The 14,692-nt window shown below is 37.9% G+C and overlaps 1 protein-coding gene across 1 annotated transcript; it reads right to left on the reverse strand.

The window, feature by feature from the left end:
* Positions 1 to 7,107: 7,107 nt before the first annotated feature.
* LOC145161168 (serine carboxypeptidase-like 27) lies at positions 7,108 to 10,059 on the reverse strand. Its single transcript, XM_079080651.1, has 9 exons — positions 9,093 to 10,059; positions 8,913 to 9,008; positions 8,729 to 8,821; positions 8,572 to 8,657; positions 8,236 to 8,490; positions 8,022 to 8,149; positions 7,846 to 7,941; positions 7,641 to 7,746; positions 7,108 to 7,536 (listed from the first exon to the last, which is right to left on the reverse strand). Exons 1-9 carry the CDS (start codon positions 9,451 to 9,453, stop codon positions 7,375 to 7,377), a joined length of 1,383 nt encoding a protein of 460 aa, XP_078936777.1. The 5' UTR covers positions 9,454 to 10,059; the 3' UTR covers positions 7,108 to 7,374.
* Positions 10,060 to 14,692: the final 4,633 nt, after the last annotated feature.

Genomic DNA, 14,692 nt, shown 5'->3' on the forward strand with positions numbered 1-14,692 from the left:
AGGTCTCCAACCGAGATTCAGAGTTTCCTGGGTCTAGCGGGTTATTATCGGAGATTTATACTGAATTTCTCCGAGATTGCGGTTCCTTTGACCCGACTGACCAAGAAGTCGGTGGCCTTTCGTTGGGGGCCTGAGCAGCAGACAGCCTTCGAGACTCTCAGACAGCAGGTTTCAGGAACCAGGGTAGAGCTCTAGTTAGGATTCAAGTTCAGTTGTGCGTTAGGTCGAGTGTGTGTTCGACTCAGTATGGAAAGTGTTGTAAGACTGCGGGTGTTGCCGTAGCATTCACTAGCGATCAGGTAGTATGGAAAGTGTTGTAAGACTGTGGGGGTAGCCGTAGCATTCACTAGCGATCAAATAGTGTGAGAAGTGTTATAAGTCTGCGGGTGTAGCCGTAGCATTCACAAGGTTAACATATAGTGCTAGAGTGATGTAAGTCTGTGGGTGTAGCCGCAACATTCACTAGGTTGGTAGATAGTATGAGCGCATTGTGAGAACGTGGAAGGAACAATAACACCCAACGGTTTGGGTGTAGCAGTGAGGATATGGAAATCCACGGATTGGGTTTCGGAATTACCCAGATGGATTAGATCTGGTTGCGACGGTGATAAGCCTGTAGGATCGCCCCTACAGTTATGAGATCAGGGAAGTAATGGACTGCGTAAGGTCATTTGGTATATTAGGCTACCATTGGTCGGGTAGCAATCACCTTTAGCCTTGGATTCGGTAACGTCAGGATTCGACGCATGGACCCGATCGGTTGGATCAGGAGGTTGTTAGAGCCACAGTGGCATGATAACTAGTGGCAACTAGTTCCAGAGAAGGATTTGTTCAGAAGTCGTGCGAGTCGACTAAGTAGGGAGCCCTTTGGCTCCGCAGCCGGGCCGGAACCCGGTATTTCAGATGATTGGTGAACGAATTGAGACCAGGGAGGTCTCGTTAGATTTTGGAAAGCAGCCATGTGGCAGCATACTACTTCAAGCAGTTCAGTATCCGAGCAGTTTCAGCGTTTGGGAAGTAATAGTAATTGTGTTTTAGGTTATATATATGAGCGGAATAGCTGGTTGACTGGCAAGTGACAAGTCACTCACAGCAGGATTATCTGAGCCTTGGCCAAGTATAAGTGATCTGTAGTGGTAATTAGGTATGTGAACCTGTTTTGAAGTGGGAACCTCGAGCTATTAGAAGTTGAGTAGTCAGTGAAGGATAAGTGGATTGGGTTCAACAATAATGATTCAGTATGAGTGGTCTGTCCGGGAATCAGTCCATCTCAAGACAGTAGATTTCGGACCGAGTAGATGTTATCTTATTGCAAGGAATTAGGTCTGTAACACCCTGTTTATTTAATAGATAAATAAATAAAATTTATGAAAGAGTAGTAGCCCTAAAATTCATAATGTTCAGTGAGATGTTGGTTCTGGGAGCCAAATGTTATAAATTGGATTATTCAGAATTTATTTTGTAAAGATTTTTAGAACTCGGGGGTTAAAATGTAACTTCCGGACCAATTATGAATAGAATTCTGATGCTAGGGGCTGTTTGGCAATTTCTTTGGACTTGTGTTGAAAGGAATTTTAGAGTTAGGGGGATGGAGTGTAAATTTTGGCCTTGCTTTGAAGGAAAATGTGAAGGGAGGGACTATTTGTGGCATTATGGAAAAATGCCTAAAGGCGTTGGGTATATAGGGAATAAACCCTAACCCTATCGACCATTTTATGCAGCCGTCACCCTCCAACCTTATACCTCCCTCCAGCCGCCACCATTCACCTCTTCGATCTCTGGTGCCGCTGCTACCTCCGACCACCAATGCTGGGAACAAGAACCGGTAGCGTGAACCACCGAGTCGCCGCTGTAGTCGTTGCTACCGTCTTGCGCAGTCGTTGATGAAGCCGGAACCGACGATCTCCGCCACCCCGGTCCACCTTTCTTCTTCTTCTGCCTTCTGCCGCCCGCCGCACGCACGTCTCACGATGGTCGTCGACGTTTCTCCGATCACCGTAGCCTTACCGCGATGCTTCCGACGTCACGCCGCTGCTGTTCTCGTGGAAGACCAACCGTCGCCGGATGTTAATCTGTTGCGGCTGGCAGCCTCCCCGGTCATTGACGCCGCCGCTGCCACTCCGTTGAAGACCAAGATTCGCCGTCGCTGCCACTCCGTTGAAGACCAAGATTCGCCGCCTGCCACCGTGAAATGGTGGCTGAGTTCGAGGACTCGTGAAGCTGAAGTGTTTTTGGGTGTGGTTCCATTATTAGTGTGGTGTTATTTGGCTGGAACTCTCGAGAACAACCACCACCACCACCATGAGGTGGTGGCTGCCGCCATGCGCCACCGCCGGCCACCACAAGGTGGTTGTGTGTGTGTGTGTGATTAGTTTGTTTAGTGTGTTTATTTTGGGATTAGAGTTTGTAAAATGTAATCATAAATTGGAATAATGAAAAAGGAACCCTAACCACCACCGTGAGGTGGTGGCTGCCGCCACCGGCCGCCGTGTCGGGTGGCGTTGTGCCTCGTTTGTATTGTGATTCATTTTGGAATGCTTGGAACCCTAATGGGCCCAATGAAGCCCTATTGGGCCTAGTGAAACCCTAATGGGCCTAGTGGAATCATAATGGGCCTAATGAACCCTAATTGGTCAAATGACCTAACTATTGGGCCTATTGGGCTAATATGGGTTGGAAACCCTAATGCCGTGAAACCCTAATGCCGTGAAACCCTAATTTGGGACTTATCGGGACCACATCAGAATTATTTAATGAACTTAAAGTAGTAATTAATAAACATTTGCAATTAACCTAAGGCCATGTGGGACTTAATGGATTAAGTCCTTAATGGGTTAAGTAGGGACACTTAACCCTAATCATCATTTTATGTGAAAATCCTAATTTCACTTGGGCCTTGAGTTGGGCCTTTCCATTGGGCTTTGGTAATTGGATTATTAATGGGTCATCCAAGAATAATCGTATGGACTAGAATATGTTGATGGGCTTAGGGTATGGCCCATATGAGGGTTTGGGCCCAATTTGGAAAATTGGGCCATAGATGGGCCATAGTTTGGGCCTTAATGATTATATGATATTGGGCCATTAGAATGTCAAATGTTGGACTGGAATAAATGGTTGGGCCTTAGAGTGAGACCATGTAAAGGTTTGGGCCCAATTTGGAAAATTGGGCCATATGTTGGGCTTTGAGCCATAGTAGGACTTTTGGGCCTTTGGATTGGGCTCGGGCTTGAATAAAGCTAAGTTAGGGGTAAAGTTTTATTTACCCCAAGTATGTACATATGGTTATGTGTTGGAACCCAATTATTAATTGGGTGATGTTTTGATATTGACAGTTCGGGACTCTGTCATCCAGCAGCTGGGATTGTGTCTACGGGACTTCAGCAGTGTGAAGTGAGTTACCTTCCAGTAGGAGTGGGTCTACGGCCACAATGTCGGCCCACTAGTAGGAGTTGTTTGTTAGATGATTGTCTTTGTGATAATTATCTGGTGTGTTGTTATCTGATATGCTTTATGTGCTAGGATGATATGACATATGTGTTAGTAGTGGTAGGGGTGATATATCTCCTAATTACCGGTTGAAAGATACCGAAGGGGTAGATAGTACCCATGCATGCCTAGCAGTATGATTATGATATGTTATTATGTGATAGTGGTAGGGGTGAAATAGTCCCCGGTTACCGGTTGAAAGATACCGAAGGCAGTTACCGGTTGAAAGATACCGAAGGGGTAGACAGAACCCATGCATGATATGTTATAATGTGATAAGTATGCTTATGATATGTTATTATGTAATAGTGGTAGGGGTGAAATAGTCCCCGATTACCGGTTGAAAGATACTGAAGGGGAGGTTAGCTCCCGATTACTGGTTGAAAGATACCGAAGAGGAGGTTAGTTCCCGGTTACCGGTTGAAAGATATCGAAGGGGAGGTTAGCTTCCGGTTACCGGTTGAAAGATACCGAAGGGGAGCTTAGCTCCCATTTATGCCAGACAAATATCGGTTGAAAGATACCGAGGGATAGGTATTATGTGGTATGTGGTATGATGGGGGAACTCACTAAGCTTCGTGCTTACGGTTTTTAGTTTTGGTTTCAGGTACTTCATTTTCAAAGGAAAGGAGTCGGCTCGATCGCAACGCATCACACTATGTTTTCCGCACATGAGATCTTTGGGATTAGACTCTGATATTGTTTTATGATAACATGTTTTGATTATTTCTACTTTGGTTTTGACCTGACATGACATTATGGATGTTTTCTTATACTCTTGGTTTTATAATAACTTAATTAAAAATGAAATTTTTGGCCTTGAATTTTGGGATGTTACATATATGGTGGGTATAACGGATGGTCTTATATCTATTTAATAAAAAAAATTGTTTGGATTGATTGCTACGTCAAAAATTGAATTTATTTAGTTTTAGTTTTGTAGATAATAACAATAATAAAATATATTTTTAAAAGACATTGGGCTTTGGTTTAATTATGAATGTCTAATATAATACTTATGTATTAGAATATTTTTATCGGTTACAACCCGATCTTATATTAAAGTAATAGATTTTTAGTTATCCACCTATACAAACAATACAAACAACCAATTTGTTGGTCCCTGTGGTATTCAAAAAACTTTGGATAGGATTCAAAAAGTTTCCAACTTGCATTGATGGTCCAAAATCAAGGTTTTTCTTTGGTTTTGGTCCTGAAAATATTGAAATGTCCATTTTACCCTTATTATATCTTTTTTCCATTTTTTTATTGAGTTTAGTATTTAAAAAATTATAAAAAATAAAAAATATCACCTTACCCCTCTCCACGACTCCACCCACTGTACCCCCTTCTCCCTCTCTCTCTCTCTCTCTCTCTCTCTCTTTCTTCTTCTTCACCTACAAATTAAAAAAAAAAAGAGCAACCCATAACCCCATCGTTCTTCCATTTGACTTTCTCTTTGTCCCTCTCTTTCTCTCTCTCATACAAAACCTGCAACTAAAGAAAAAACTCAGAACAAAAAATTTGTATGTGTATGCGCTTCGTTAGAAACCAAGATCTCCGGCGAACACCAGAACTCCGATGAGCACCGAAACTCCAAGATCGCCCCTGCAATCTTCCCCTCTCCCTTTCACATGCAAAATCTTACTTTAACCTGCATCATCTTCCATTTCTCTATCGACATCTTCCTGATTCAAAAATCATATACACTAATGAACACACATGCATAGATACACACACACACAAACACTCTACAATCAATTTGTAGGTTTGAATCTTAACTTTACAAGCCCTAGATTTGCTATATCCATGGCAGTCAGCCCTAGAATTTACAAGACCCGTGTTGAATCGATTCAAATCGATTCATCTGGTTCAGTTGGACCTTGAACCTGTGATTGAAGGGTAAGACTTCCATGTCTCTCTTATCTTCTTCTTGACCAAGAAACCCATCTAGATTAATCAGATGAAAAGATTCAGAATCTGGTCCATCCATAATGCATTCATAGACTGAATCGATTTGAACATGAGATGAATAGGTTTATCTGGGTTTAGAATCGCTGCCGGATTCAAATCAGAAAGATGGAATAACGCCAACACCCACAGTCATGGATTGAATCGATTCTGGTGAGTTATGGCATTCGAGGGCTAATCGGGACAAATTGCGAACCAAATGGGGCTGCGGCGGTGGCCTATGATGGTGCCGATGACCACCGGTTTAGAGGATCATAGTGGTGTCATTGGGTTTAGGGAGGAGTATACGAAAGGAGAGGAAGAGTCTGAGTCGTGATCTTCTTGGTCATCGGAGAGAGAGAGAGAGAGAGAGAGAGAGAGAGAGAGAGAGAGTGTGTGTGTGTGTGTGTGTGTGTGTGTGTGTGTGAAGTGGGTCCATTCTTTTCTTTTCTATTTTTAATTGATAAAAGATTAAAATAAAAATACAAAAAATACAAAAAGGAAATTAGAATGGTAAAATCGTCCTTTCAGGTTTCCCTAGGACCAAAAACACAGAAATTTTTTAATTTTAAGATTAAAACCACGGAAAGTATTCGATTTTGTACCTTCCATGCAAGTCAGAAACTTTTTGGACCCTATCCACAGATTTTCGTAAACCACAAGGACCAATTTTGCAGTTTTGTCTGTAATAAATAATTAAGAAAGTTAATTAAAAAAAACTCAACCATTCCTAGGGTGGCATGTGGCACTTGTTGGGTTGTGATCTTGAATTGTCACATGAGTTTGGGTTGCAACCTATAACTTATGTACACATTATGTTGATTTAAATTATTATTATTATTTTGCCAACTAGGATCCAAGTGGCAACCTATTGCTTTGGAGGTCACCAGTAAACATGGTCTTAAAGTACTTTTATATTACGGATCTCAATTCTCAAAGAAATTTGATAATCGTTTTTGGGTCGGAGTATATTTTCTATCAGGATATCTCTTGAGTCCTATGATCCCCACAAAGTCAAGAACCCTAGTCCGGCTCCAAAGCCTAACATGGCTGTTAAGATATTGAAGTATTTAACCACTTAACGTTTATTTTGTTTCAATATTAATGAAAATTTTAAATTGTTTAATGGGAAATTGATTATTTGATTAAAATATTTGCCGATATCATTAAATAATAAACAAGTTTCACAATTATTCCACATAAAACAGTCGTCCCAAAACAAATATCCATACATGTATGCAAGCAACCAAAAGTTTGAGTGGTTGAGTCATTGAGTGATTAAGCCTCTCAAAAGATTTCGAGGTTAGGTAAAAAACAAAACTTCTACGTACTCTGAAACCTTTGAAGTTGAGTGATCTAGGTCGAAAAAAAAAATCTGAAATTTGTTATTTAGTGACATTTACCCGAAATTGTAAACCAGATGATGGGTTTCAATAAAAAAACAATGGGTATCCACAACTTTTGATTGAAAATGAAAGTTAGGTGGCTACTGGCCACTTATAAAAAGAGTTTGAACAGCCTACGTACATCAATTATGAAACGTAACTATTATTTAATGCTATTGAATTCTCATTTAATGATATTGAATAGTCATTCAAGGGCTGCATGATTTTTTTTTCTTTACCAAATATGAAGCTAACTATATATTCTCAACAGTCAACAATCAGATAACCATAACGTAAAATCCGTATATATTATATATAAAAATTACAATTACAATTACAAAGCTCAAAATTACGTATAAGAAATCAACAATAATCAATGTTCTCTTTGGTTCGCCACATCTAACAATGATTAATTATGGAGCTTAAAAAGAAATGCTAATCAATCAGAAGCAAGAATGAAGAAGTAGGGGGGTATCTCCTTATTTTCTTTCTTTTCTCACAACCCCACGCCACATAATAACAATATTTTACTTATTAGCCAACCAGTAAATCAAACCCAGATGGAGTTTAAGCTTCTCTGCATTGGTTTATTTTCCAAAAATGACCTCACTAGTATAAAAGCTTGCCTAGGCCTATGCAATGGCACTTCATGTCCTGCACCTGTCACTGTCACAAATGTCAGCCCTTCGTATATTTGGCTCCACCCCGCAACCTAAAACCAAAAAAAAAAAAAAACATTCACATTCTTATCAACATAACCACATAATATGCAAATTTTAAATTTTAAAAAATAATAAAATCTTTTTAACTTGTTACCTTTCCATTATCATACCACGGATACCAATTAGCAATGGTTGAAAGATTCAACGCATCAAGTGAATATCTTGTTGCAGTGATGGGCACGACTGAATCCGTATCACCACTGTAAATGAAAACCACAATTTTATATTATTTTTAAGTTGATACAGATGTTATGTTATTAACTTTGGGAAAAGTACACAAGTTATTGTAGTTTTTTTACCTGAACACCCATACACGTAAACCAGCAGCTATGAGTTCCTTGTAGATGGGAAGCATTGAAAGTGGAGAATCTCCCCAATATGACCCAACAATATCACTGTAATTAACGCAATAATCATAAATTACAGGAAATAGCAACCTACTTTACTATTTTTATTAATATAAATAGCAATCTACCTGCATGTTTTCCATGGATATGAAACTTTAGTGATGTTGGCATGAAAGGCCTTTTGAACTTCAGGAAGATTGAAGTACTCATTTGAATATTTCTCAGTGCATGGATCATATGCTCCACGCATCCATGGCTGTTTCATTAATGGAGATAAATGTACTTCATTATTTAAGAGTTCAATGGGTCATTATAGGGAAAATTAGGTATAAATTAACTTACGTAACGTCCTCTACGTTTTAATGATGAAGAGTAATTGCAGGGCTTTGTATAAATGCTATACGGGTCGATGTTTCCTTGTTCTGATTCGGCAGTATTTAGAGCCCTAATGCAGGCGAATGGTGGATGCTCAGAGGACCCTCCTTCACATGTTGTTTGTAGAGACTTATAAGTTGAATCTGAAATCAAACCGTGGGTCCACCAGTACTCGAATGTACCAACGTAATCATTGTAATCGTCTGTAACAGCATTTCCGACCTACGAAGAAAGATCAGAAATTGGAAATTAGGGAAGATTGTGGTATAATCATTGGTTTTGATGATTGTGTTTAGTTTATACCATGAAACCCTTGAAGTTGATGATTGGATTCTTCACTCCTTTGTTTCTTTCGTAAATGATTTGAGACAATTGAGGAACATAATGACCTGAAATTAGATGAACGAAGGTGATTTACAACATTTTAGCAGACGGAAATGTTGTAAGAGAGGATGCGAACCTGCATAACTTTCTCCGGCGATGTAAAAATCACGGTGCTTGTATTGAGGGAATCTTTCGAACCAATTGAGAAGGAAAGCATACGAATCTTCAGCTACAAATTTACAACCAACATCAAAAGAAAGTCAAAATTGAAGAACTCGGAAAGGGGGAAACTTTTTGGAAAGATTCGATTGGATTTTTACCTGTTCTTGCATCACCAACTGTGTACAAATCTGATGTAGTGTTGGAATATGAGTAGCCAACTCCTGCTGGCGATTCGAGAAATAGCAAATTTGCCACTGACAGATTAAAGAATCGAGATCAATTACACATTTAGTAATACAATTGGTGAAATTAAGACGAAAAGGTGTTCGTGTTCATACACTTGTTCCAAGAATATGGGTTGATGAAAAGGGTCTTCCCGTCGGAATTTATATGTAAAGGACCAATCTCTTCAGCAGCACCATAAGCTACTGAAGAACAACCAGGCCCACCATTGAGCCATAACAAGAGTGGTCTTGATTTTGGATCACGATTTGTAGGTGACTCGGTCAACCAATAAAACAATGCCCTCCCAGATTGTTGATTCACAGTCACATAACCAGAGTACTGAGAAAAATCAACATTTGATGGTTGCCCAGGTAACTCATCAATCTTATCTTTCTGTTGATCCAACAAATAATCACAAGTTCCAAGAACGATAAATGAGAGATAAAGCACAAGGAGAAACGATGAATTACCCATGAATCTAATGGGATCTTGGAATAACACTGATCCCAAAACTATCTATGAGTTATGTAAAGAATAAGATGATTAGACACATATGCACCTATGGGCTATGGGTATATGATAAAAACCAAGAGAAAATAAATACCCAACAACCCAAGTGCTAAAAGGTACTAATGATACTGTTAAGCTTTTATGGTAAGTTTATGTTGAGTTTACTATACAATGGAGACAAACTCACAAACACATGAGCGAAGATAACCAAGTCAGTTGAAAATGACCCACAAAAGAATGATAACAATAAATCAAACAAGGCCACTTAGCTTGATAAAATGAAAAAGTTATTCAATGGTTGGAATTCACATATGCTAAAGAAAAAGAATAGTATGTAGAAAGATAGCGACTGGGCAGAGAGAGAGAGAGAGAGAGAGAGAGAGAGAGAGAGAGAGAGAGAGAGAGAGAGAGAGAGACGAAGACAAAGATGTTGGCATCAACACAAATTTTCTTGCTTTTATTCACAAAGAGTAGTAGAGGGCAAGTTGGGAGATAGTTGTAATTTGTAAATGGCAATCTTCCATGATTTTAACCTTGTTTTGAGGAATGACATGAGTTGGATTGATTTTATTTAATTTGGGAAAAAAATCAATTGGTGTATGCAGATTGCAGAATGCTATTGCTAGTTGTATATTGGGTACAGTTTCATTGGGGCATTTGACCGAACAGTTAATAGGCGCACATGGGTGAAGAAGCTGACAATGTTGAAAGAGCATAAAGAAAAAGATATAAAATACACGAAAAAGGTTGGCGACTTTATTATGGATCTGATTTGCAGGAAGAAAGATAAGATTAATATAAACTCTTGCTAAAATTGTAATCAAAGGAAGAAGAATGATGACATACGCCATGACCATTTACTATCTCCATACGGATTATCATCTGCTAATTATTATATTCTCCTGAAGATCTTCATATGATTTATACAGCATGGGTTCAAATGTAAAAGTAAAACAGTAAATCAAGTGTTGTTTTTGGAGAAACAACCATAGTTTGTAATTAAAGTGGAAATACAGGTGAAACTGGTAGTCACTTGAGGTCCATAAGAACCAACACCAGCATGAGATAATTTCTTCGACGGAGTCAACAAGTCGATGAAATCAAATTTTGATGACCTAATCCAATGAACTACATCAATTTGTCGATGAGTAAATGAATACACATGAGCTGTGCTTTGTAAAGTTACGAGGGTTAGATCGCTATGAATATGATTTCTTTTTTTTTAATAAGGTTTGTGAATTACTTATGATATAAGTTAAAAAATTGTATAAAAATTACCATCGACCTTTGTGTACATATATTATCAACCAATTATAGTGTTCGTACACGTGTTATCATTAACCTTCACTTTTTGTTAAAAAAAACAAAATTACATCACCAACAACGTAGCATGTCATGTGGCTGCTAATGTGAATTTTACTGTTTATTATGTACACATTATACCATTAAATTTTTTTTGGTCCAAATTTAACCAATAAACTTTTTTATACACATTTACCATTAATCTTATATAATTTATTCAAAAAAATACCATTTCAAAAAATACATATTATTACATAAAAATGGGTTCCCTATCGCCCATTGCGGCTCCCAGATATTGTAAGGTTTAGGGGAGAGAGTTCGCTTTTGATGATGATACTAAGCACTCCATTTTATAACTACATCATACATTTCTATGTGGGCATACCTTTGATTCAAACCACTAGGTTTGAACTTGAGACTTTCCTATGAAGTGCCCAAGTCTTACCCGATGAGCCACCAATGTGACAATTATTGTAACATCCCACAAATACCGAGTAAAATTTTTATTTTCAAATAAATCAAAACCATTCGTTCATTATCCCAAAAGACGATCAGAGTAAAAGTATTCTAAAAACATCAGAGTAAAATCATAAACAATCATTGCAGAATAAATCATCAGGGGATGCACTGCGATCAAGTCGGACTCTTCCTTTTGAAACTGGAAGTACTTGAAAATGTTTAAACCATAAAACCGTAAGCACAAAGCTTAATGAGTTTCCCAAAATACCACATACCATACATATCATTGGGCCTAGCCCTATGGTATATCCCAACCCAACATACAATCATGGGCCCAGTCCTGGGGTTTCTTTCAACCCGGACATACAATAATGGGCCCAACCTTAGGGTTTCTTTCAACCCAAACATACAATCATGGGTCCAATCCTGAGGTTTCTTTCAACCCAAACATACAATCATGAGCCCAGCTCTTGGGCCCCAACCCTGGGGTATATTTCAACCCAATCATACATGTAAGGGTCACAAAGACAACTAGCATCCTACATAACACAATCCATTGGGTCGGCATTAGTGCATTCGACCCACAAGTACAGTGAGAAGACTCACCTGAACTACTTAACAGAAGCCTAACAGCTACTTCAGTATCAAAACAGCCAACTCAAGCTTCCTAAAGCCAAACCGAAACCAACCCTTAGTCAAATACTCAATTCTACCCAACTTTGACCAAAAGTCAAACCAGTCAAAAAGTCAACGATATATATATATATATATATATATATATATATATATATATATATATATATATATATATATATATATATATATATATGAGTGTTCATGCGAAAATGCAAATAATTTGCGAAAACAAAGAAAACATATGAGATTGTGTCACTTCAACCCTATATTTTGGACAAAAATTCATTCAAACTTTGAACTACATGATGATAATTGATGATACATGAGAAATTGTTTCATATCAGCAGAGCGTGTTTTTTTGACATTTTTATTATGAAAACTTGAATTTAAAAGTGGTTAAGGACGTGAAAAAAACGGTTGTTAAAACCACCTTTAAATCTATATTACCATAATATCTTCTAATGTAAACTTATTATCTTTAATTTATTGCTAATAAATTTAATTTCTAAAGTACATGTGTTTGGATTTTATAAGATAAAATCTATTTTCGCATTTTCATAAAATATTTATATTTTCGAATGAGCCTATATATATATATATATATATATATATATATATATATATATATATATATATATATATATATATATATATATATATATATATATATATATCCTGGCAATAGTTAAATAGATAAAATAATAATTTATTTTTCATTGATATTATAAAATTTGATTAAAACATTAATTGGGGCCAAATGTCTTATTGGTTTATGTAAAGTCGATTAGTGTTTATAATGATAAATTAAAAGTTGACCGAATGATGTACCAAAAATGATGTATTTTGGTATTTTTATATTGAGATAAATTTGGTCAAATTTTGTTATTTATGATGATCAAAATAATTCAATTAGTTTCAAAATCGGAAGATATCTAGGATATTAGGTTCAATGAATTTTAATTCAACGGTATCACGTGTTGTCCTTATTCATTGATGTCAAGGGTTCAAGTTTCGTTTTATACATAGGTAGAATCAAATAAAAATGAAATTGTTTTGATGATATATTCAGATTTATACATTATATTATGCAATAAAATTTACAATGTAAAATCAAACTAAACACCTTAATTATTATTGGATATAGCATATCTTGATTCATATTTATCTTATGTTGCCTTATATACTTGTCTAGTTGTCCTATATAAACCCTATTTTATAATCATTTTAATTTAATGAAATATACATGAAATATACAAAAGATTTATTTGATCAATTTCAATATGGTATTAGAACTGTTCTTAATCTAAACCCTACTCGACACAAATCCTAACCAGCAGCCATGGTCGGCGATGCAGAACCAAGCAAGAAGACCGAAGGTGCACCAGATACCAAATTAGATTTGTTGCACATCAATGACACCTAGACTGACAACAATTATGCAGATTGGTCTCAAGAGATGATGAACTTTCTGTTTGCCAAAAACAATGTAGGCTTCATTGATGGTTTGATTCAGAAACCTGGTAAAGATTCTTCTGATTACATGCTATGGATGTGATGTGATGCTATGGTGAAAGGATGGCTCACAACGACAATGAAAAGGGACATTAGGGTTAGTGTGAATTATGTGAATACGGATTCAGAGATATGGTCTGATCTACTTGAAAGGTTTGGAAAAGAAAGTTCTTATCGGGCCTACGAGTTGAAACATGCACTTACTACGACTCATCAGAATGGATCTTTCGTATCAGCATATTACACTAGGCTTCGAGGCATCTGGGATGAGATGCAGGCTGCATTGCCCACGCCCTGATGCACTTGTAGCGGCTGCACCTGCGACATTGGAAAGAACCTAAGCCAACTCAAAGACAAAGAAAACCTTTATGAGTTTCTCATGGGACTTGATAATGATTTCTCAATCATCAAAACCCGAATATTGGCAACAAATATGATCCATACCCTTGGGAATGCCTATCACCTCGTTGTAGAAGACGAACGACAGAGAGCAATATCCATCGACAAGAAACCCACGACGGAGGAGACGACTTTCAAGACCAGCATGCCAGGATGACGTGAGGGAAATCCCGACCAGCGTCGTGATAAGCCAGGACCAAAAGACACCAAACCTAGTGATGTCACCAAACATTGCACCTTTTGTTGAAAGGACAGACACTCTCGAGAAGGTTGCTTAAAAAAGATAGGATACCCTAAGTGGTGACCAGGAAACCAAAAGCGACAAGAGTCGAAACCCAAAGCATCATGCATTAAAACGGATCCTAGTCCTATTCCAGGTTTGACAGTTAGCCAATATGAGACCTTCTTGAAGCATTTTGAAGAAAAGGGAGGTACGATCAAAGAAGACACCAAACCAAAGGCTTACATGACAGGTGAAGGGGACTATGATGATGATTGGGTAGTTGACTCGGGCTCTACCGAACACATCAGCCATGATGTCAACATCCTTGAAAACAAAATGAAAATTTGTTCTTATTCCCAACGGGCATGCCATGCCCTTTAAGAGAAGAGGTGGATACACGTTGTTAGGTGGAACCAAATTAAATGGGGTTCTAAACATACCAAAATTCAACTGTAATCATTTATCTGTAAGTAGAATAAGGATCTCCAATGCACACTAACCTTTTTCCCTGATTTTTGTGTCATGCAGAAACTGCACACAATGAGCTTGATTGGTGCGGGTGAGTAAAGGTAGGGACTTTACCGGATGGGAGTTTTTGAAAGAAGAGACATGACGACGACCGCTGAAACTTGGTACAAACGATTAGGTCACACATCCAGTGAAAAACTTACC

The sequence above is a fragment of the Lactuca virosa genome, chromosome 2, assembly GCF_052849685.1.
Source record: "Lactuca virosa cultivar CGN04683 chromosome 2, Lactuca_virosa_CGN04683_v6, whole genome shotgun sequence".
NCBI lineage: Eukaryota > Viridiplantae > Streptophyta > Magnoliopsida > Asterales > Asteraceae > Lactuca > Lactuca virosa.

Excerpts from the sequence above, each read along its gene's own strand:
- LOC145161168 (XM_079080651.1), bottom strand. The coding sequence starts at position 9,453 with ATGGGTAATTCATCGTTTCTCCTTGTGCTTTATCTCTCATTTATCGTT. Across the intron at positions 9,009-9,092 it reads CCCATATTCTTGGAACAAGT|TGGCAAATTTGCTATTTCTC; the intron begins GTATGAACACGA and ends TTAATCTGTCAG. Across the intron at positions 7,747-7,845 it reads TTACGTGTATGGGTGTTCAG|TGGTGATACGGATTCAGTCG; the intron begins GTAAAAAAACTA and ends TTTCATTTACAG.